Source organism: Larimichthys crocea, chromosome XVII, assembly GCF_000972845.2.
Source record: "Larimichthys crocea isolate SSNF chromosome XVII, L_crocea_2.0, whole genome shotgun sequence".
In the NCBI taxonomy this organism is placed as follows: domain Eukaryota; kingdom Metazoa; phylum Chordata; class Actinopteri; family Sciaenidae; genus Larimichthys; species Larimichthys crocea.
The window spans coordinates 24,467,629-24,490,171 of NC_040027.1; the positions used below are offsets into that span (position 1 = coordinate 24,467,629).

The window sequence follows — 22,543 nt, forward strand, 5'->3', positions numbered from 1 at the left end:
CAAAGAAAAAAGAATAAATTAGTGGAGAGATACCAAACAGTACTGTTAAAAAAAATAAAATTAAATGACTGACTGTGACTGACAGGTCTTGGCATTTCAGGTTTAACTAAGGCTAACCAATGCCATCTGGATTACAATCAGATGTACAGCAGTGCCACTGTTTCAACTCAAATAAAATGACTGATAATGTGAGAACAACTTGGACAGTTTTCTACGTTGTCCAAGTAAAAGTTTTACCATGTAAATGATGATACCAGTGATGATTTAGAGAAAGCTCAAGCTTTTCATTCAGCATTTACAGCCAGCTACCAGCCAAATGATGATGTCAATGTTCCAAGCCTTTCTGTTGAGCTTTGAAGGACAAGTAAAGTGCTGTTAAACACAGCACAGTTGAGCATGTCACAAAACTCCAGTCAAATCTAGTGCACATTTCCAGAAATCTGCAAATATTAGAAGTTGAGCACATGAAGATTAACAGCTTATTCTCCAGTTGTGTGCTACTGAACTAATGCAGCAGAAGAAGAGGGCATAACAGGATAATGTAATTAGAAGACCAGCAGTCAAACAATGGAAAACTATGTAAAAACAAAACAAAAAAACATGATGAAAATATGGCATAAAAGGTGCATACAAATATGCCACTTTTATGGTCTCATCAGTGAAGCGGAGCTTAAGTGGTGAAGAAAGCTGTCACCTGCCTCCAGATCAGCCAATAGCAAAATTTATTTGCAATAGCTGGGTTTCAACCAGAAGAGGTGAGGTTGCTATGGCTGCTTACTGCCCTAAAATGTCGAGATCTGGACCTGAAACGATCCACAACACTACTACCCATATACAGTGCTGCTTGAAAGTTTGTTAAACCTGAAAATATCCAGCCTTTTTTTGCAAAATAAATGATAATAATACTAAAATAACCCTAATAAATGTTAATCTATACCCAAACTCATAATACTGGCACTCCAAATAGTTGACCCCATCAAAGGAAAATGTATATATTGTCATTGTTTATTTAATGAAAGTTATTTGGGTGTTGTATCTCCTGCTGCAGTAACAATCTCAACCAAACTGTTTCTGTAGAGACTACTCAGTCTCTCACATCTGCTATGTTTTTTTTGTTTTTTTTGCCCACTCGACCTTGCAGAACACACCCAGTCAAGTCAGGGTGGATGGATGTCCAGCATAACCTGCCCGCTTCTGCTCCACTACAGCATTTCAATGGCTAGAATGCTCCAAATCATTATTATGTTTTCTTCTAAACTAACAGCTTCAGATTATGCACCAAGATTTTACGATATTCCTCAGAATTCATGATTCTCAGGACTATGTGGCATCCAGGTACAGGGACGAAACGAATGTGGGATCTTAACGCTCTCATCACCATCCTTCACTGTGGGGGAAGGTACTTCAGTGTAGACTTTTAGCCAAATGTGTCGGTTTTGGTTGTGACCCAACAGTTCGGCTTTGGACTAATCTGTCCACAGAATCGATTTGCAAAAAGCTCTGGCAAAGTTCAGAGAGGCAACTTTGTTCTTTTTTTGTGGAGAGCAAAGGCTGCCTCCGAGCAACCCTTCCATTAACGCCATGTGGATGTTGTTTTCTTCTATTGTTGAAGCATGCGCAAAATCTCTAGTTGTTACGTTTGGTTTGGGTTTTACATGATCTTTTTTCATGCAGCTTTTGCAGATATTTAGAAGGCTGTCCACTTCTAGGCAGAGTCACCTGCAATGACGATATGCACCACAGCGGACACGTAAAGCTCAAATTTGAGATGAGATGAATTTATGATTTTGTCCTTACAAATGTGCTGTCAATACCCTCTTCCTGAGGTCCTCTGAGACGCGTTTTCTTTGCCACATGAATGACCTGTATGAGTTCACTTTAGAAAGTCTAAACCAGTGGTTCTTAACCTTGTTGGAGGTACCGAACCCCACCAGTTTCATATGCTCATTCACCGAACCCTTCTTTAGTAAAAAATAAAATATGATTTTTTTACTGGTGCACAAAATGAACCGTGCATTAACATCACCTTGTTCAAATAACAAAACCAACACAGTGCATGAACTCACAACAACTTACCTCAGTGTGACTTCTGCTGTTGCCTTTGAGAGACCAGTTCACCTTGGCAAGTGCCAGTCTCATGTCATTTTCACAGCAAAGTCTGTTCCTTTTCTTAGTTTTTATGTCCAGCATCCTCAAAAAACGATTGCTCACAAAGATATGTTGTAACAAATAGTATAAAAAATTCCAGGGCGGAGGCTCCACCGAACCGCTGAGACCGGCTCACCGAACCCCTAGGGTTCGATCGAACCCAGGTTAAGAACCACTGGTCTAAACTGACACACTTTGATTCGTGTTTTACCCAGTGCTGCCCAATTACTTCCTTCAAGTTTTCTCATTTCACCGGTCCATTTCATTGGTTAATACAGCCATCAATCTGAGCCATCTGATTGTGTTTTCCTGCTTGTTTTAAGCAGCGCAGCTCAGGGTTCAATAACTTACAAAAAAACAAAACAAAAAAAAAAAAAAAATGAAAAGTGCTTAAGTGGTTCACATACTTTCAAGCAACACTGTACATTGGTTTTCAGTTTAAAAAAGTGGTATGGTATGAATTAAAATGGAAGTTTGGTGAGAAAGAGAAATAGAAAGTGACTCACCTGATATATAGCTGTGCATACAAACCTGAAACATAAGTTCAAGTTTAGGTCATTTGCGTAAGAGTGTGACGTCACACGTCATCTTTACTGAACCAGGTGAGGCGGCACGCAACAGGTGTGCTGATTACTTAACGGAAAACAAGGGGCGAAGAACGCCCGTGTGTTTCCTCCGCTAAACTCCATGTCGTCGAGCATAACACCTGACCATGTATTTAAAAAAGTAAAATACAGCTATGTTAAAACAGGTTTTAAACGTTTGTATTGATTTTGACCCATGATTTACCGTAATAGACCCATACCTGTGAGTTAACGTTACAGTGAATTGCAATTTCTCATGGCGCATTAATATAGACACTATAAACACTGCGAAGGACGCTAACCACCGCTCCTTTCCAATCAAAGACTAATGACTAGCAGATAAAGAAACAGCATAATATCGGTATTTAGTCTAAGTCTAGTATAAATATTTAAGTGCAATAAGCCAACCAGAAACTCCCTCGCCCATATGGCGTATTTAAACACCCACCAGTACATTTCAAAACACATAAAAACATCCAAGTTCCTAGTATTAGAAGATCATTATGGCTTTTCCTTACATCTTCACAGCCTCTAAGGGATGTCAATAACAACCGTGCGTCACTGCATTTTGCGCTTAATTGGTTTTAACAGAGACCATTTTAAACAAACTATTGGAAAAAGTGCGTTTTATACAAGTCCATCAAACTTTGCCTTAGTTAAAAAGGTAATAAAAACGTATACACGAGTGAAAACGTAAATAACAAAGAGTACTTACAAGCAGGCCGAAATTGGGGAACAATGACCAGCGCATCCTGAAAGAAAAGACGTCTTCATTAGGTGAGAATGAAATTCAGTTTCACTGTTCTGTCGTTTCTAGTATTGGCCGAGTGTAAAAAGTGAAACGAGTCGATAGTTTTACCTGAAATATTCGTCTTGCTAAAAACTTTTTTTGCGCGTGTTCTCATTCCAATCGTGTCCGTGAACGCAGCATACAACCACTCCTTCAAACGAAGTCTTTGCTTTTTTTGTTTTGTTTTTTTTAATTCCTCTGAGTGTAATGTTACTCAACGTATGTTTTCTTCTTCACAGCTGCGCTCTGACAGTAAAGGACAGATCCTGGTGGGAGCTGACTCCAGAGAGCATGAAGGGAGGATGCAGAGGAAGCTGCAGACAGGAGGAGGAGTGGGTGTAACCTGCAGCATGTCTAAGCAAAAATAGGGTTTAAGGATCTCAAGGGACCCTTGAGTGGCTTCCAGGGTGTCTAGTGAAGCCAAAGGCTGACACAATGACTTCATACACAAATTAATCTGAATCCGATCCATCGACTAAGAGCTCATGATATGAAGTTTGGCTTAGTCTGATGCAGTAGTTCCCAAACTAGGGTACAGTGACCACCAGGCGGTCCCTCATTAGTAATAAAAAAATTTAACTTCCTATAAAGCACAGTGAGATTAATGAATAAACGATTCATTTACAGGTTTTACAGTCAGTTATCTTACCAGATGTAAATTCCATAAGACATAATAGATTTCTTTTAATATGTAAATCTGTGGAGTCAAACAATTTGAGTATTTAAAATCACAACAAGGTAACCCAAATAAGAAATTTGTATATGAATGTTTTGATAAACGTTTTTCACTTTCACCATGTAGATTCCAGTGCTAGTGTCAGTCTTCATCAGGACTCCACCTGTGTTACGAAAGGTTTGGATCTTTGTCAAATCAAGCCATGTGAATTTATTGCGGAAGCACAAGTTGTTACATTATTTTGACATATCAAATTTTTACAAAGTGAACAGTAAAAAGGACATAAAACACTTTGTGGAATACATGTATTTAGGAGAAACATGGAGTATACAAGACCCTTCTGAGTGCAAATTGTTGCAGTACGTGTTATACAACATAAAAGAGCAAAACTTTCTGCAAAGAACAAAATATATATATTCATACAAGAAAGAAATCATATACAGCGGAGAATAGGGAGAAAGCCTTTCATTATTTTTTTTTTAACATAACGCCACCTGCGTATTGAAATCTTACATGTTTGAAATAATAAAAAACAAAAATAATTTAGTGGCCTCTGAAAAATAAGTAAGTAATCCTGTAAGTAAACATTGTCCTTACTGCCAAGTATTCTAACTCTGCTAATCCATCAAGAATGACTCTTATATGAACTCTACATATTGCGGTGACTTAAGTCTTAATGCTTATATCTAAAATACCTTTAAAGCTCTTAGTGCCAAATTACTTATTAAATTTCGAAGCAGCCACGTATTGTATTATTTTGTTTGCTCATATTGACTCACTGAGTTGACTTTATGTGAATTTAACAACTGTTTATCAACTTGAATGGCACTAGAGTCCGTGCAGTGTCTAGTGCACGACACATTTGTTATTACCAGTAGTTCACTTTTACAGTAAATCGTACATGATGTGAGCACATCATAAAAAAATAGCATAGGGTATAAATGCACATTACACCCAATGTGTGTTGCTTTTAGTTGTCACACCTGGAGGGAGAGAGTACACTCTTACTCACGACTCGATTTCTAACAGAGCAATGAGTGGTAGCACTCTCTTTAGACAAGAGTTCATCTTCTGTGCTCTTATCTGAAGCGGAAGAGCTTCTGTTCGCTCCCGGATCCTGCTGGTTCCAGGAGGACAGGGACTGCAGGGCAGAGTGGAGCTCATCTCGTGCAGCCATGACGTTCTGAAGACAGGGAAGTCGCAGAGCCAGCGTTACTGCTCCCTCCTTGGACAGACCAGTGATCAGCTCATCGACAGCCTTGGCAGAGGAGATTAGTTCTCTGCAGCTGCCGAGGTTGAAGTCTCTGTCTTTTCCTGGAAAGAATAACAATAATCCACTTCATAACTAATCATCGAAAGTCATGCTCAAAATTACATTTATCTTGAAACAAAAAACAAACAAACTATAGTTTAACTTTAACTGTCACAGCATAATAGTTCATTATACATACTAGGTTCATGCAGAACTACATACTCATTCACTCAGCAACATTTTTAATCCTTTCATTGTGAGTGATAGAAATTAAAATACGGAACATTTTTCTACAATCGTGTAAAAGTGAAGATCTACGGATCTGCTTTTTTCTGAAATTGCTTCTTAGTTGTATTATACTGTGGACATTTAGAACATCTTTATAAAATGAAAAGGGCAAAAAGCATGAACGAACGGCATTGGCTCTTGACATACTGTTTCTTCTACTGCTTGGGATAAGAGATACATTTCTGTGCTGTACAATGTAAGATACAGTGGATAAGTGGTAACAGGAGTTTCACCTCGCAGGGCGGTAGACAGAGAGGAATGCAGCTGTCTGATGGCCTGATTCAGCTGGAACAGCTTGGTCACTGTAATCCCCAGTCTCTGCAAATGGGAAACCGAGGCCTCCTCCTCCTCCACCTCCTCCACCTGCTCTGTGTCAGTCTCCCTCTCCTGTTTGAAAACATGAACACACGACAGGGAAAATAAGCAGTGTTAAATGTAACATAACCAACAATTACATCACTACAAAGAAACACAATATGCATGCAAATGATGTCACAGGATAAATGGGGCTTCCATTGTAATGGTCCATGGTTACTTTCTATGACATAAATCTAATGGCCTCCCTTTCAGTTCACTGCAGTATAGCAAAAATTGTTGCACCATGCCATTTACTCCAGCACACACTTCTGCACACATTCTGCCATTTTACCTTAAATTTACATTCTTTAACTACTACGAGTAAAAGTTCCTGTGTATAATTGTTCATTGGGAGATTTAAGTAGTTTTTGTCCCTACCTTTTGCTTAAATAAAACAACATTCATATAGCTGCTTTTTGACCACCAACTATAAGGACAGTTTTGTAATTTTAATGACACTGTCTGCTACAGATGCGTTTACATCCCCATCATGTACATGTGCGGTTCTTGGTTCCATGAAAGTAGTTGCCTCAGGCTATAACTCAGGTTTATCTGACTACAATAACACTGTGGGCAGCAAAATGCCCCTGCGACTATATATGTCAATGATTGGTTTTAACAAAAAAAAAACCTGCTAGTTTGTGTGGCTAAGATAACGGCAAACAAGCCTGTTAGCTGTGACTAATGCCACTTCATTCAACACATTCATTACCTGAATGATTGTCAAGGGACGACTGCAGAGAGATAAGCCTACAGAGCATTGAGCTTTACAGGAGCAATAAAGGCTGAGTGGCATCTTTACCGGGGCTGCTGTGGGTGAGGGTATTAATCTGTAACATTTAAGCCTGTGTCAAGATGCAAGATTGTTTTTAACCGTAACATATCCAGGGAAGCTTTGCTGAGCGTGTACTCTGTCTTTTAGTCACAGTTTGCCCAAACAAATACCAGTTTTTTAAAATAAAGCTGCAGATAGCCGATAGCTAATGACACTAAATCGATTTTTTAAAAGAAATCTAAAATTAAATTCTTGGCAAAGTAGAGTATGAGGTACTGCTTAGACAAGACTGTGATACCAATAAGCTGTTATTAATTTGTGACAATAAATTATGTTTTTCAAATACTTAGGAATAATGAATGCCAAATCTTGTGTTAATGTAATATTTTCACTTCAGAGGAAGTACACTATAGCTTTATCTCCTTTTCTCTGACTACCTAACAAAAAACAAACAAACATAGTAATCAGTATTTTTTGTTTTTTCATTCATGACACTTAAAACTCATTTTTGACAAAAGCAAATAAAGAATGGAGAATATGGGGGCAAAGCACTGAGGAGCTACTGGTTAAATTTCTACTGGGGCCAGCATAATTAACACCCATGTCACTGCAAATCAATAACTGATTTTACAAAAGATTCAAAAGATGTGCAGAAATTAGAAGCCTTATTACAATTTTACCATAAATGGTTTGTAGGTGGTTGCGATGTTGAAACTCACCGTGATATGGCGATGCATGTAGTTCTGCAGAGCACGGGCTAAATCAAGAGTCTTGGATTTTAGACTCTGGAGGACCTGTAAGCAGAGATGGCTTATCAGTGATGACACTGCATTTTTTTATTTACAAAATCTTGTGTGAGAAGAGGATATAATTTCACTACAATAAATGACACAGGCAGGTTATGATCTCTTACTGGGTTCCTGGGGTAGGCCAGCTGAGCCTCTCTCAGCATTTCTCTGGCAATGATGAGGCTCTCCTCTAAGAGAGAGCGGACGCCCTTATTGGTCCCCTTTAGCAGACTCATAACAGCGGATTGCTGGAAAGAAGTAACCATGTAAGATAAGGCATATTTGTGAGAGCATTTCTCTGGTCGGTCACCAAAAGCTACAAAATACAACAAACAGGGCATCCTTAATGGTTTAGAATAGTATGAGAAGTATATCCTGAACAATACTGGATGTTTGAGGCAGGTTATTCTGGATATTTGGAACAGCTGGTTCCCTAAACCTTCAACCTCCTAAGAATTGTGACCAAGATGCACTAAGCAGTAATATTTTACAGTGTAAAAATACAAACGTCAGGTTTTCTCTGGACCTCAAATTTAGTTTGGCAGTTCTGTACTATAATTTCTTGTTGTTTATCAGCTGACATACTGTGTCTACAATGATTCAACCTGCTCAAATAATAGCTCTAAGTCCAAAGCCCACAATTTTTCTCATTGATCACTGTTGGTGTTCTTCCACTACAGTTTCCAGAAATCATATTTCAGGCAAATTGTCTCCAGCATTGGGAGTCTTTTGAATAATTTCCTCTAGCAGTCTTTTCTTGTTTGGTTGAGCAATGTTTGTTATCACTTAGACATGTGCGAAGGCAATGTAATAGAATCTCATCATGCCCTTCACTGGGACATTTGTACTGTATGCTGTGCACCTTTAAAAACACTGACAGTTTGAAACATTTCCTTACATATCCATCTGTTTACGCAATATAATGAGATACCACTGCACCTGCACATCAACAAATCAAACATGCCGCATCCTTATCCAGCTCAATAATTCCCCACCCTGTAATGTGTTCTTTACCCTATACACACAGCTAATATTTCATTCTCCAGTATTGTGGAATAGAGGCTTGATTACAGCAGACCCCAGAGTTTTGACAGGGATCGTACCTGCTGTGGTATTAATGGTGGTGTTACCTTGCCTGTGGCCTGGGCAACCCGCTCCACAGCATTCAGCTGCATGCCCGTCATTGCCGCCAGGTGGCCAAGTGTGAGCAATGCAGCGTCCAGGCACTGACTGCTCTTCCTCCGTGCCTCCGTCACCATTGATGCGATCTCGGATTCACAAGCCTGGACGGGGAGAGAGAAAAATTTTCATTTTCTGTCAACATCAAGTCGGCACAAACAGGTTGAATTAAAATTGATTTAACTGTAAATCAATGGCAGCAAACCAACAAAGCGGCCGACATAGTCTGAAGGGGGGAGTAAATAAATTAAAATACTGGAGAATGTGAAAAAAATCAGGAGCGAGAGAGGAAAATTGGGTGTTTAGGTGCTGAGGCTGGTAAGGAATTTAGATTTATTTTCCATATATTCATGTTCTGTTTGGGGCTCAAGGTTACAAATTCCCTCCGCTTGGTCATTTCCATAGACAGAGCTCAAACAGCTCAGAGCTAAGACACGCCAATTAATGCTGTGCATTTTGATTAGAAACCCCGTGTCAAAAACAAAAAACACACTAAAGTGAAAATCATTTGTCAGCTCGGATTTCATGCTCTTTTCAACTAATTTCTGTACTACAAATGCCCCAAAAAGCACAATATAATGTCACTGCATGGCCATTTATGCACACAGTCATTTACCTGAATGAGGAGCTGAAAGAATCCTCCCATCTTTTTGACTTGGCTTTTGAGCTCCTCAGTGAGGGTGTAGAGCAGGCCGGAGGAGGGTTTAACGCTGGCCAACCACTGCATGGTAACAAACGCTGCATTCTCTATGGCTGTGGTGGCCTTGACCAGCTGAGTCCGGGCCACCAAGTTACACACAAACACTGCAGGAGAAAAAGAACAAAACAAATCTGAAATCTGAATATATCCTGGACATTTTAGAATAGTTTAATTAGTTGGACAATTTCCTTAAAACATTTTTTAATTTCCTTTTTAATTTTAGGTTGAATCTCACCATTCTCCTGGCTGTCTTCATCCATGCTGTCATATAGGTCAGATATAGTCTGGACCGCCACATACACCAGGTACAGATCAGAGGCCAGCCTGTCTGCCATGCTCTCTTCAATCCCTCTAGATTCACGCAGACGGGCCACTGACTGGCCAATCAACTCCTTGCAGATGCCTGGCATGGCAGAGTCTCCGCTGATGGAATGGGTGGAGGGCGGTGTGACCACACCCATGAAGCCTGCGACAGTCACAGTGAAGAATTGGGGTGTGCACAAATGATTTCACCAGTCCTCATTCTTACAACACTGTGTCATAGCAAAAATGTATCCGATGCAGCACTCAGTCTTACTTTAACAGGGAAAAAAAATAAAATAATAAATTATCTTTTAATGTGTGTAGCATTCTTCAGATTTACATTTTTTTGTTCAGGTAAAATCAACTTGTAACCTTCTACCTCTCCAAACATCAAGAACAGGTTTCTGTGCACTGTGGTGGCTCGAAAGTTACATTCACTACTATACCAATACCATCACCTCAATGTCCCCAGTTTACTTGTGTTTCATGGTGTCGAGCAGAAAGTTGAAAATATTTCAGTTATTTTGTTCGACGTCTTACCAGCAGACTGCGAGGAGCTGTTGTGGAGGCTCTGAATCGGATGGACCCGGATCTCGTAGAGACGACCAGAGATTCTCTTGCTCTTCAACAAGCTCCTGCTCCTGATGCCAAACATGTTACATTACATTTATATTCATTTTTTTTTAAAGTCATTTACATTTATCATTATTAGACATGTCGATGCTGTCATTCAGAGTTGGTGCTTAGTGCAAAGGCTGTTTATTACAGGATCAGGGACAAACCATTATACTGATTGCAGCTCAAGCTTTGTCCCAATATTTTTTTTAAATGAACCACTGTCTGTCACTCAGCACTGCCTTTGAAGTTTTTGGATAGCAGGACACCATTATGACCTGATTGGCTTTGTGTAAAGAATAGAGTTCCATTATTATTATGAACAGGCTACAGGATTGAAGGTCAGTAAACAGCCAAGACTGTAGCCATAAGGCCAAGGCGTGGGTTTAATGGAGAGAGAAGGCATGAAGGAACCATAGAGCCTGTGCCATGTTTGATTTGGCTGTGTCTGCTGGTAGTTCAGGCACTACCAGGAGCACCAGAAACATGCTTGACAAGAATAACAACAATGTTAGGGGAAAATGTTGGGGGTTTCTGCATATACGATAGGTGCTGTGTGTGTTTGGGTTGTGGATTGTAGAGGGCGAAACACTTTCCTTTTCTAAACCCCCTTGGCCTGGCCTTCGTGGAAATGAAATTAATAAACAGAGGAAAAAGAATAAAGAGGGAAATATTCTGTGGGAAGCCACTTCACATCGACGTTTCGTGAGAGAACGAAGGATGTGTTGAATGTCAAAAATATGTGCCAGGTTGTAAATCACATGGGTGGAAACTAGGAGGACTTTGTGAAAATAACCAAAATCTTCCAAACTGTTTGACTTTTTTTCCCCCCTGTGTTCCATCCACATACCTTTCAACTTTCCATATACAACCACTTGCCTGACACATTGTTCACATTAAAATGCACGAGGCTGTGAGTTCAGCTGAGCATGAAAACTGTGGGTTTAAACCCACACACTGTAAGGCTCAAGAACTGTCCATCCAAGCCCTGACACTGCAAGGTGGACACTTGCAGAGAGAGGCTGTCGCTGTAGGTGTTTTTGAACACTTGCCTACTTACACACTTACACACACACACACACACACACACACTTACACGATAATTTAACAAGAATACCAATGAAGTTCCAGAAATCTAATGTAAACGTCAGGTGCTGAAAAGAGGGATTGATGGATAGGAGGAGAGAGGAAGAGCTGGATAATTACCTTCGACGGGAGAAGGAGGAGGAGGTTGAGGCAGAGGAGGCCGATATATCTTGCTCCCACTCATCATCAGGGTCATAAAACACATCGTCATCTTTAGATGTGGAATCCCCCTGTGGAGAGTAAACTACTGCTGACATGCCCGGTCTCATTTATTCAACTTAATGAGAAAAGCACGCCAACGTGAGGAGGCATCTCTCTCTGTCAGGCATAAAACAACCAATTCTGGAACGTAAATAAGGTCAAATGCCTGGGAAATTGGCAATTGCACTTGAGTTGATGTCAGACTCTGAATATGCAAAATGAGGAACAGACAGGCTGGCTGACTAAATGTGCTTCATTCTCCATGCATCATATTTTACTTTAGAACACATTAGAAGATTGATTAAATGACATACACAATATTAATTCATTCCCAATAAAAAACAGCAGAAAACTATCTAAACCACATAATATTGTTACAGTATAAAAAAACTGGCTGAAAGATTGGGAAAGACCCTGGACAGAAGTTTGGGGTTTCCAGTTCATCTGATCTGCTAGTCTTCAGCCAGGTGGAGAGAACTGTTAAACTACCCTAGGCCTTTCCTGTCTGGTGAGGCTTCTTACAGCTGAACATCTGTTGTTATCCTGCTCATGTTTATTTATAATTTGGTTAAAGCCATTATTACAAACATCAGGCCGTTTCCACGTCAGGAATCAGTTAAACTAGCTTACAGATGTTTAAAGACATTAAAACAATCATTAATTCAAATAAATCAATGGCTTGAAAAGGCAGAACTGATTTAAGGCAGACCTGCTCGAGTTCCCTCATGGCGGCTATGTTGTTTTGGAACTTGTCCAAGCTCCAGAATGTCGTGATCGCCAGCTTTGTGTTCTGAACCCGCACCTGCAGGTTCGTATCATCGCAGCTTTCATGTCTACAGCGGAGAGAGAAAAGTCAAATTATTTGTGGCTTATCTCAAATGAAATTATACCAAACAGAACCTGTTATAATTAATGTGACACCTTAATGGGTTTATTGATTCTTCATAGGTTTGTAATCAGTGGAATAGATCATGTAAACTGTGGCCTGATCTTGTCTTGCCATACCTGCTGAAAACTGTGTTTTTCCTCAGCTTTGCACTGATCTTATTGGCTTCCTCAATCATCAGGGACAACTTCATGGCATCCCACTGTGGAGAGACTGCAATACAGAAATGAAACACACACTCAAATTAAAGAATATCTGTATCGGATTTGATAGCACTGGATGGAATGGATTCACCCTACTTGAAAACCACTAAATAAGTCATTCAATACCAAAAGCAATAGTGCCTTTTCTGAAAGTTTTGATTTAAATACTCGGCTTCAAGGTTGTCAGGTTATGTTGCTGACCTCACTGCCAATATGCCACACATGAGGCAACAGGATGCCTAGTTCCCCTTCTAACAACACTCAATGAAACTGAAATAGGATACAGCATTATAGCATTAAAAGCAGCTATAAATGTGGCTGGTTGGTAATAAAAAAAAAAGTCCTTGACTCCTCTGCTGTGTTTAGCCTGACACAAGTATTACAGGTATTAAAGTATTACAGGTCATGTCTGTACAGTCGATGAGAAAAGTAACATGCAAACAAACAAACAGTACGTTGTACTGTTTATTGTATAATATACAAATTCAAGTTCAGTTATTTTTGTATATTGCACAGAATAACCACCATCCATATGAGAACTGCAAATACCTCCCTGCCTCCTTCTCTCCTCCTATGAAACTTAATGTTAATTTGAATATGAGGTCCTGGAAAGCTCTCTCTATTTTAATGCGTCTGGTGTAAAAGATCACACCCACCTGGAACTGTACATAGTGTAAATTGTGCTTCCTAACTCCTAGATGTGCTCAGCAGCAACTTGAAAGGTCTTACCAATTCGGGATGCGTTATTTTCCCTTAAGGCTCTTTTCTTCTGCATCTCCTCCAGCTCAGTGCTGATCTTTCTCTTCTCCGCCTCCAGGGCCTCAACAATCCTGGCTTGACGCACACGATGTTCCTCCATCGCCTGTGAGTGAGTCATGGTAAGGTTCACAATATTTTTAAAAAAAGCACCCGTCCAAAACATTATGCCTAAAGCCAAGCGCCTCCACGACTCAAAACACATCAGTTAAACATAAAACCCAGAGTCAGCACATTTGCTTAAGCTTCTCAAGCTCATTTTAGATCATTAGAAATGGTGAGAATGAGCAAATGAAGGAGATGGTGAAATTTATGGATATAGAAATGATCCAGATTTCCACTACAGTGACTTCTGAGGATTAAGAAAGGGAAGAACTGCCAGACGTTGAATGGAATAAGATCTGTTTAAATGTGTTTAGGATCTTCTCTTGGATACTGCCACTCTACCAGCTACTTCTCTGCATCACTGACAGAACAAGTTTGTCTGACGGTGCAAAGTCTCTTCCAGGTTTAAACTGACTGATGATTAGCTCATCAGTGTGAGACATGAGACCTGTAAAATTGTTAATATTCCAACATTGTGGCTGATAGGCAGCAGAATAAAGCAGAGTACACAATGTTGTGTCTTGGAGTAATAATTTCCTTTTCTCTTTTGACAAAACAAAATTTGCCCGTTATAAAAAAGGATTATACTGAGGTGTTTTAATTCATATAGTGTGTGTGTTTATGTGTATCCTGTTTTTTTTTTTTTTGTCTCGTGCACATCCCTTATTTGGCCTGTGTGTTTTACTGAGGCTTGCAGGAAGAGATAATTCAAAATCAATAGTACAAGGACAAGAGAGACAGGTTAGGGAACTGTCATCTGGATAAGGAACATAATGTTCATTACTGAGTAGAAAACCAAAAAAAAAAAAAAAGGATGTTATGATATCATCTGTATCAGTGGGGAGGTGTCTGAGAAAGCCCATTAAAAAATGTAGAAGAACCAACTGTTAAAGCTCCTCAGGGAGCCTTTTCTCTGTAACCCCCTTTTGTGTGTTGCACTGTTAACGCTCCTTCTTGTACGAGAATAATAAAGTCTCTTTTATTAAAAGGGTTTTTCTTTAAAAAAAAAAAAATCCCATAACAGTGCCACAACACGAAAACAAAATTCCAGGAATCTAAAATAGCCCATTAAAAGTGAGAAGGAAATTAGGACATTTAGCATTCTCAGGTGTTGTCCTGGGATCTGACCTGAGCCTCCATGTGCAGACGGAGGCGTGTCTTGTGGGTGTCGACCTCCTGCTCCAGCTGTCGCTTGGACATTTTCAGCTCCTCCATCTGGCTGGCCACCCTCTTCTGGTCCAACTCCTGTTTGCGCTTCCGCTCAGTCTCCCCATTCTGAGAAAATTGTATTTCGACATTACTTAGAATTGGTTGCACAAATCGACTGGGTGTAGCATATAACATAATAATACGAGACAAGGACTAATCGACTGTTCTGCAATAGTACACACGTTTAAGAAAGTACACTATTTGTACGTTTCATTTATGAAAACTGACTGCAAAAATGCAAAACATTTGTCAAAAGTCAACACAGCACTAGCTTGTCAAAACATTGATTAATATTCTTGAACCTCTAAAATGATCATAAATGGAAAATAAATGGCAGCTAACCAGACCACGAGAGAAAGAAGAATGTGTTTTTGCATACCAACTCTCTCTCCAGAGCTCGGATCCTGTCCTCATAAAGCACCTTCTGGTCACATAGCTCTTTCTGTGCCACCTCTTTTGCCATTTGGATTCCCAGCATCATCTCCTCTTTTGCCTTCAAATGGGCTTCTTCAATTTCTGCCTCCAGCCTGGGAGACACAAAGATAGATCAGGGGAGTCCTGATTTGGACTTTTATTCTGCGCAAATGGATGTTGCCACAATAAAAAAGCAAAAAATAAATAAAACAAAACAAAACAGACAGGATGGCCGGTACAGTATTTTAATGTGGTCTTTTACACTCACTGAGCTCTTTGAGCTGCGAGCAGCTCATTTTTGGCAAATTCAAAGTCTTTGTGGCCATCCCCTGCACCCGTCCAACATGACACCCGCTTCCCAGACTGCACTTCTGCCGGGTGGTTGAAGCGGAAGTAGTGGTCTCCGCCAAGAATCACCCTGTCACCCTAAAAAACATTTAGGAGTTAAATTCATTCAGGTTTGCCACTGCACAAATCTTACTCCTTACTCCATGACATAATCTTCAAACTTCAGATATGTTATTTTTCTGACTTACATGGTGTAGAACGGTGGATTCAGATATGAGGTTTCCATTAACAAAGGTTTTGGCAGTTTCCATGGGAGTGATGCTGACCGTGTCCTGGATGTTGGTTATAACACTAAAACATACAGATATTTTTAATGTTGAATAATGTTATAGTTGAAAAAAGTAAGACGATAGGATCAAGAGATGGCTAGATGTTCTCAAATCATTCAAAATTATGATTAACAAACTAAAAGGAACACTACAAGACTACACAGACAACATAAAGCACTATATAAATAAATATAAAGTGCAATAGCTCATGCCACTATTTTGTCTCCAAACTTTTCCATCGATTATTGTTTTTACCAGTGTTGGTCAGCGATGAGGGCTCCTGACAGCTGGATATCATGACTGGACTCAGACTTGAGCTTGCCAACTGTAGTCCGACCCTCTTTGATCATGTAGAGAAGCATCTCAGACAGCTGAGGATCCTCGTTCAGGTTGACCAGGTTAGGAAGACGATTGTCCACCTTGAACGTCACACCTGCTTTCTGAAAACACAGAACATTTTTTTCATACATCATTATTTGTGTGGACACAACCTGTTATTTGACCTTTAAAGAGTTAGCGGGGTGAACAGATTGTTGTACTGTTGAACACAAGTCGATAACCTTGACATAGTAAAATTGAAAGTTGAAAATTGAAAGTCCCATCTGTACAAAAGGTTAAAGAAATAAAATGGAAACACATTTTATGCTGCAAAATATTACCTGTAACTCTTTGGCTTCTTCACGTTTGCGGATTTCAGCTTGCTCCAGTTTCTCTCTCCATGCCCTGTCAGAGGAGAAGTTAAATAACCCAACACCAAATTCTGCCACGATTCTCTAAGATGTATCACCTGCTCAGTCCTTTCCTATCCAGTGACAAAAGTTTAAGAGGGAAAACATCTACCTTAACATGCAAAATAATTTTGAATGATGTATTTTTTCACCCAACAGAATAATAAGTATGAATTGAAGATGAGAAAAAAACGTCGTCACAAAAAATACCTTCACGGTTAAATGAGTGGAAACATAAAATCTAAAGTTATCTGCACATAGTTACAGAAAGAAAGAATATGAAAAATATAAAGAAAACTACTATTTTTTTTCTAAAATGGCTGTAACATGTTGCAGCTTTCACTTTGACCCCCTCAAAAATGAGACTAAGATGTTATAGGTTCTAATTAATGCAGTAATACTGACCGGTTGGCCTCGACCATTTCTCTCTCTTGCTGACAGAGTTTGCTCCTCAGGCCAGAGATCTCCTGCTGGAACAGCCTAACCCTCTCTGGTTCGATGCCCTGGGAGCTCATCTGAGCTGCTCGCAGCTTCTCCACCTCAGCCTTCAACTCTGAAAAAACACACAAAGTTTGTCCAAAAAGGCTTTGTAAACCTAATGTACAAAAGCAGTCAGTACACCTATTGAATGTCACTTATTTAAGACCGTTGACCTGCTTTGTACTTTACTAAGTCATACTTGCTTTGAGTATCACACACTGATAGGTGATGTAAAAGAAATCCACAGCAAGAGCTCCCCTTACTGCTAAAAACGTCAAACAGCAGCGCAATCACCTTATGAAAAATAATACTTGCATGACAGTTAGCCGCCATGTGCAGCTGACAGTGCATAAATATGGCCCGGAGGCAAGGTTAGGGCCAGGCCTTAATTGAACTGGGTAGTGAATAAGCCGGTGATGGATAGACGGACAGACGGGAGGGTAAGTGGGAGAGATGGAAAGCAAAATAGATCAAGAGGAACACACAAATGGCAACGTAGACATTCACATATAAAGAAAAAGAAACATACAGACAGACAAAAAGAGGAAGATAATGGACAGAAAGACAGAGAGGAAATGAATTTGTGCATGCACATATTAAAGCGTTTGATGGTTGAGAATATGCTCCGTTTGCCTCAAAATACTGTTCACACCTGTGAGAACAACACTGCTAGGTCCAGAAAGGGCATGTTTGGTGCTGCTTGTGTAAGATGGCAGATCCACACAAAGACTTGTGTATTGCAGTATGTGAATGAGCACATTAGTCAGTGGTGGCCAGTAAACTGCATGTGAGTCTGTCTCACCTCTGATGAGCTTGGCACTTGTGTCCTCGTTGACTTTAGCCACATTAATGATCGTGCGGGCCTGCTGGGCATAGCGCAGAGTGCTCAGGCTTTCCTCAACGTTGCTGCCCGCTGGGCTCAGTGTGGCGATCATGGCTGTTTTGGAGTTGCCACCGAGGCTCTCTTTCAACAGCCTGCGGAAGAAAATAAAAATAAAAATGGGACTCGGTCAGGATCATGCTCGGAAATGAGATCTGCTTCACTACTGTGGGTTTGTGAATTTTTTTTAATCCAATTTATTTATCCAATTTTGTTCTTTTCCATAGAGGTCAGTCTTGTGTAATATGTGCATATATCACACATAACTCTAGTAGACTGTGTTAAATATCATGTTTAATTTTATGTTTCTTATTAAAAACAGTAACAAAGAGAGCTTACAAAAATCAACATTGTGTTCTCTCACCATGTCAAAACAGACTCTCTGTATGGTATGAAGACCTTCTTTCTGCTCAGTGCCTGTTCTGCCAGGGCAGAGATGACCTTTCCGAGGGTGAGCAGGGATTTGTTGATGCTAGCACCCTCCTAATAACACAGTAAGAATGTCTTGTTTTAAATAAGTACATGCAGCATTATGGAAATCCAAAAAAAGCAAGATAAAGACAAGAGCAAATGGTTCTAAATAAAATCACATTTTTGAAATCAATTAATTGACAACGCAATTAAACAGCGTGCTGCGTGTGTGTGTGTGTACCCTGAGTCGGTCTCCACTTGTCTGAGCAGAGTTACACCGTTCGCTGCCTGCCAGATCCACCAGGTTGATCCTGCTGGTGATACTGTGCTCGTGCTCCTCACCCTCCACAAACTCTGTCTGTACACAAGAACACGGAAAAAAAATATTATACTGTGTGTAACAATGAGCTTAAACATGTGACCCCTGTTTATTAGGGGCTTCGCAGCAGATAACCAGTGTGTAGTATTTAGTGGCCTCTAGTGGTGTAGTAGCAACTCCAATCATCAGCATATGTTCATTTTGTGTTTGTGTAGGGGGGCTGATGTGTAACATACAGCAATGTTGAGAGGCCATACCTGAGTCTGAGTCATAACCAAGGTGAAGACTGAGTGAGATCTGGAGCTCTTGTCATTCATCCCTGTAGCTGCCGTGGCTCTCTGCTTGTTACCGAGCTTTAGCCAACCCTAAAGAAGAACACAGTGAATTATTACTGAACGTCTTGGTATAAAATCTCTTTCGTTATAAGCAGAGTGTATTGTTTTCTACACTACACTTTGGATATATCTTTGATCCTCAGCAGTTATCTCTATGGTAGGCCTGCACTGTAATTTCAAGACATTAATATTGAGTCATACGTTGAGGTCTTTCATCGTGGACTCTTAGTCTATCTAACAGCAGACTCGTTCATAAGAGCATCAAGAAAGAAGAAAATATCATTACGGGCAGTTTCAGCTTACCTGAATGTCATTGTATGAGCTCACAATATTCCTGTGAAGAAATAAAAAAAGTGAGAAATACTGAAAAAAGGTTCAAGAATATTCCTTTGTTCTTTATTGAAGAATATATCAAAAGAAATAAAAAAAGGCTTCATACGCAGAGAGGTCAGCGACGTAGGGACCATGGACGGGATGCTCCCTCACTCTCAGCTGGAAACACAAATCAATAGGGTTTGATCTTGAGTGTACATATTCTCAGGTTACTCAGCACTGCTACCAAACATAAAAATGTCCCTGTGGCATTATGAGCAGCTCCAAAATTTACTATCATCACCATCAGGAGATTTTTTCAATGCTGGGCAGGAACTTGATATTTTCCAACAGAAAAGTACCGAAGACGGAAGTATAACATTACAAGTTTTACAAGCCATGATAAAAGAAAAAGTCCGTTGCAAACTACTCACAGGCGTGCTCCTCTGGTTTGGCTCATCTCTGGCCACCAGCAGGTCATGGATCTTCTCATTGTACACTTCAAAGTAGCTCATCTCTACATGACAATTTACCTGAAATATAACCAAAAGGGGTCATCGGATGAGTTAAAGAAGCAGGAAAAAAAGAAGGTTGTTAATGTATTTAAGTTTAAGAGAGATTTTACCTCTTTGTTTTCCATGGAGGACAATCTAGAAAAAAGCTCATCGCAAAACCGCGGGATTACACCTTCTTCTTCTCCGAAACCCATCATCCTAAACAATAACGAGTTAAACTGACTGATTATCATATACTTTACAAGAGAGGAAAAAATCAAGAGAGCAGAGGAAAGAGTTTCTGTGAAGCATGGTCGACTGTAAGAAATCAAAAACCAAAAACACTCACGTGTACGATTTCCCAGAGCCCGTTTGGCCGTAAGCAAAGAGGCAGGTGTTGAATCCTTCAAAGGCCCTCAGCAGCAAAGGTTTGGCCAGTGTCTCGTACACCGTCTGCTGGCTGGCAAAGGTGGGGTCACACTCATCCACCGAGCAAAAGGAGAAGTCATAAGTGAAGGAGTAGCTCTGTTTTGAGTCCGGGTGCTGGACAACAGTCTCCTGACCGTTCATAAAGATGACCTGCAGCGCCTTCTCTGCCTTCTCCCTGTAACAGAGCAGAAATATTTACGTTTTGTTTCTGATCTGAGCACTTTCATATCTCATCATACATCTAAAATGTACGTTCCTGTAATGTTTCATTTGTCAAACACCCTAAAACTTAATACAATCATTACTAATTCATACTGATATTTGGTTGAATGAATCAGATGACACCTTCAGGAGGCTCAGCAGTAACTTTTGGAGACCACAAATCCTTCAATCCGGAACATCTACTCCTGCACAATTTACTCATCAGTTCAGGTAAATGACGCATTACACACCTGGCATTGAAGGGGCGCACACGCACTGCAACAGTCACTGCACTGTTTTCCATCTTAAGTGGATCCTTTTGGTTCAGAGATCCACTGGGTCTAGACAGGGGCTGCTCGGTGGGTGATGGCGCAGTAGTGGAGGTCCTGACCTGGGTCACCTCTCCTCTTTGGCTTGAGATGCTGGCGCTCTTTGAGTGTCGTTTGAGCACACCTGCGGACGCTTTGCTGACTCGAGGGGTTGGCACGGGTTGTGGATGTGGTGCTCGGGATTTGGGCCTCTCCAAACTTGCAGATTTGACTGCCACTGGTTTAGGAACTTCTTTACCGGCCAGTCTCTCAAACACGTCTCTCTTGGCGGCGATCTTCTCAAACGGGGTCTTTTTAGTGGGAGTTTTAAAGGTTTGGGCCTGTTCCTCCAGCTGCCTACCTGTGAATGAGGAGGTGGGCGTCCTGCTGTGCGCCGGCCTCCCCTGGCTTTCCACCTGAGCACCAGTTTCTCTTCCTTTCTCTCTTAAACTCATAGACCTGATCAAAACAGGGGCCCTACCGTTTGGTTCACTGAGAGGTGTTTGCTGCAGGCCGGTGCCGCTGACCCTCTTATCCATCGAGGGAGTCCTGGTCCTGCGCTGCAGGGTCAGCCTCTTCTCCGGTGCTGGTGTGCTATCCTGGCTGCTTTCAACCATCGTCTTATCCGCTGGTTCGGCCCCGGTTTTCCTCCTTGACCTCCTCTGCAGAGTGAGTCGGGCACGGTGAGGAGTGGCGCTCTTTGCCAGCGCAGAGATCACATAGGTCCTGTTCACCTGTCGGCTTTTATCGGACAGCCTGCTGTCTTCACACGCAGACTCTCCGGATGTTATGTCACCTCTGTCGGTCACTTTTCGGTCTCTGCTCGGCGTCCTGGACGTCGATGTTGACATTAGATGATCATAATAAGCCGTGTGCTTCCTCGCTTGTACACTAAATAGCGACATGGCTGCTATAAACAAAAACAAAACGTTAATATAAACTCACTAACGGAAACTCAACTCCAGGTTACGCGACCTAATACAACAAATACATAAAACATATGGAAGACTGGACGCCAGCACAGCCTGATAGGTTAATTAAAAACGAATAAATCCATCTGTATAAAATAAATTGCGTTCAAGCAAACTGTTTTTGTTATTGTCCTCTCGTCGCTTCCGCCATCGCCCGCTTCAATTTCAAACTGACTCCGCTGCTGACAGCTGATTGGCTGAATTCTTGGAAACCGTGACGTCACGTCAAGGCTGAGACATGTAGTTACCAGAGACTGACACTAGGTGGCAGCACAATCGAGGATATCCTGCTCTAAAGTCAGGCGCAAGATCAACCGTAACCATGACAAATGATGTATCCAAGTGGAGAAATTGTTACTCATTTTTTCCCCCCCTTTCTAAAATTAGGATTAAGCCGTTACAGAAGAGTGACGTACATTGCTACACAGCTTTAAACAAAAACAAAATATCTCAGACTCCATCATCATCCGAGGAGAAGGCTGAATACAGTTTCAAAAAGCTCCAGAAACAGATCGTATGTGGATCTTGGGTTGAGAATGAGCTTTCACACTCAATTGGAGTCTTAGGTTGGAAAAACATGGCTTAAGAGACTGATTAAACTTTGTACAGTATTGTAATATGATACTTCTTTAAACTACAGAATGCAAAGCTGATCATGTACCCCAAAGATTATTGTCAACTTTAGATAGGGGTTCAGTTGAGTGGGTTTTAGGGGTCCCCAACAATGAAGGACTTAAATATTT

At 40.7% G+C, this 22,543-nt stretch overlaps 2 protein-coding genes across 8 annotated transcripts in view; both read right to left on the bottom strand.

Annotated features, from left to right (window-relative positions):
- Nucleotides 1–3,848, bottom strand: part of LOC104928131 (adhesion G-protein coupled receptor D2) — an 83,632-nt gene extending 79,784 nt beyond the window's left edge. For all 6 annotated transcript variants that reach the window (XM_027289860.1, XM_027289859.1, XM_019256713.2 and 3 more), the window contains exons 1-3: nucleotides 3,592–3,848; nucleotides 3,448–3,484; nucleotides 2,655–2,679 (exon numbers count right to left, since the gene is read on the bottom strand). In XM_027289860.1, coding sequence (XP_027145661.1) covers nucleotides 2,655–2,679; nucleotides 3,448–3,483 — 61 coding nt within the window. In that variant the 5' untranslated portion in view covers nucleotide 3,484; nucleotides 3,592–3,848. The remainder of the gene's footprint in view (nucleotides 1–2,654; nucleotides 2,680–3,447; nucleotides 3,485–3,591) is intronic.
- Nucleotides 3,849–4,324: 476 nt separating this feature from the next.
- kif14 (kinesin family member 14) lies at nucleotides 4,325–21,986 on the bottom strand. 2 transcript variants are annotated; one of them, XM_027289858.1, is made up of 29 exons: nucleotides 20,773–21,986; nucleotides 20,241–20,495; nucleotides 20,023–20,110; nucleotides 19,832–19,930; nucleotides 19,525–19,577; nucleotides 19,389–19,419; nucleotides 19,008–19,115; nucleotides 18,673–18,789; nucleotides 18,385–18,503; nucleotides 17,943–18,115; nucleotides 17,066–17,213; nucleotides 16,592–16,655; nucleotides 16,188–16,372; nucleotides 15,852–15,954; nucleotides 15,584–15,741; nucleotides 15,281–15,428; nucleotides 14,821–14,967; nucleotides 13,561–13,693; nucleotides 12,748–12,841; nucleotides 12,452–12,575; nucleotides 11,662–11,771; nucleotides 10,381–10,481; nucleotides 9,773–10,003; nucleotides 9,454–9,641; nucleotides 8,762–8,941; nucleotides 7,784–7,906; nucleotides 7,590–7,664; nucleotides 5,972–6,125; nucleotides 4,325–5,512 (listed from the first exon to the last, which is right to left on the bottom strand). In XM_027289858.1, the coding sequence occupies exons 1-29, from the start codon at nucleotides 21,732–21,734 to the stop codon at nucleotides 5,169–5,171; spliced, it is 4,815 nt and encodes a 1,604-aa protein (XP_027145659.1). In that variant the 5' UTR covers nucleotides 21,735–21,986; the 3' UTR covers nucleotides 4,325–5,168. The 2 variants fall into 2 exon arrangements, with proteins under 2 accessions (XP_027145659.1, XP_019112186.2); XM_019256641.2 differs by having other exon boundaries at nucleotides 4,327–5,512; nucleotides 8,789–8,941; nucleotides 20,773–21,985.
- Between the last annotated feature and the right edge of the window lie 557 nt (nucleotides 21,987–22,543).

What these genes read in the sequence shown, in the direction of transcription:
- kif14 (XM_027289858.1), bottom strand. Translation starts at nt 21,734, where the DNA reads ATGTCGCTATTTAGTGTACAAGCGAGGAAGCACACGGCTTATTATGAT. An exon ending in TGAAGACAGCCAGGAGAATG is followed by an intron (nt 9,642 to 9,772) that starts GTGAGATTCAAC and finishes TTTCTCCTGCAG; the next exon opens with TGTTTGTGTGTAACTTGGTG. An exon ending in TCTTTCAGCTCCTCATTCAG is followed by an intron (nt 8,942 to 9,453) that starts GTAAATGACTGT and finishes CTCCCCGTCCAG; the next exon opens with GCTTGTGAATCCGAGATCGC.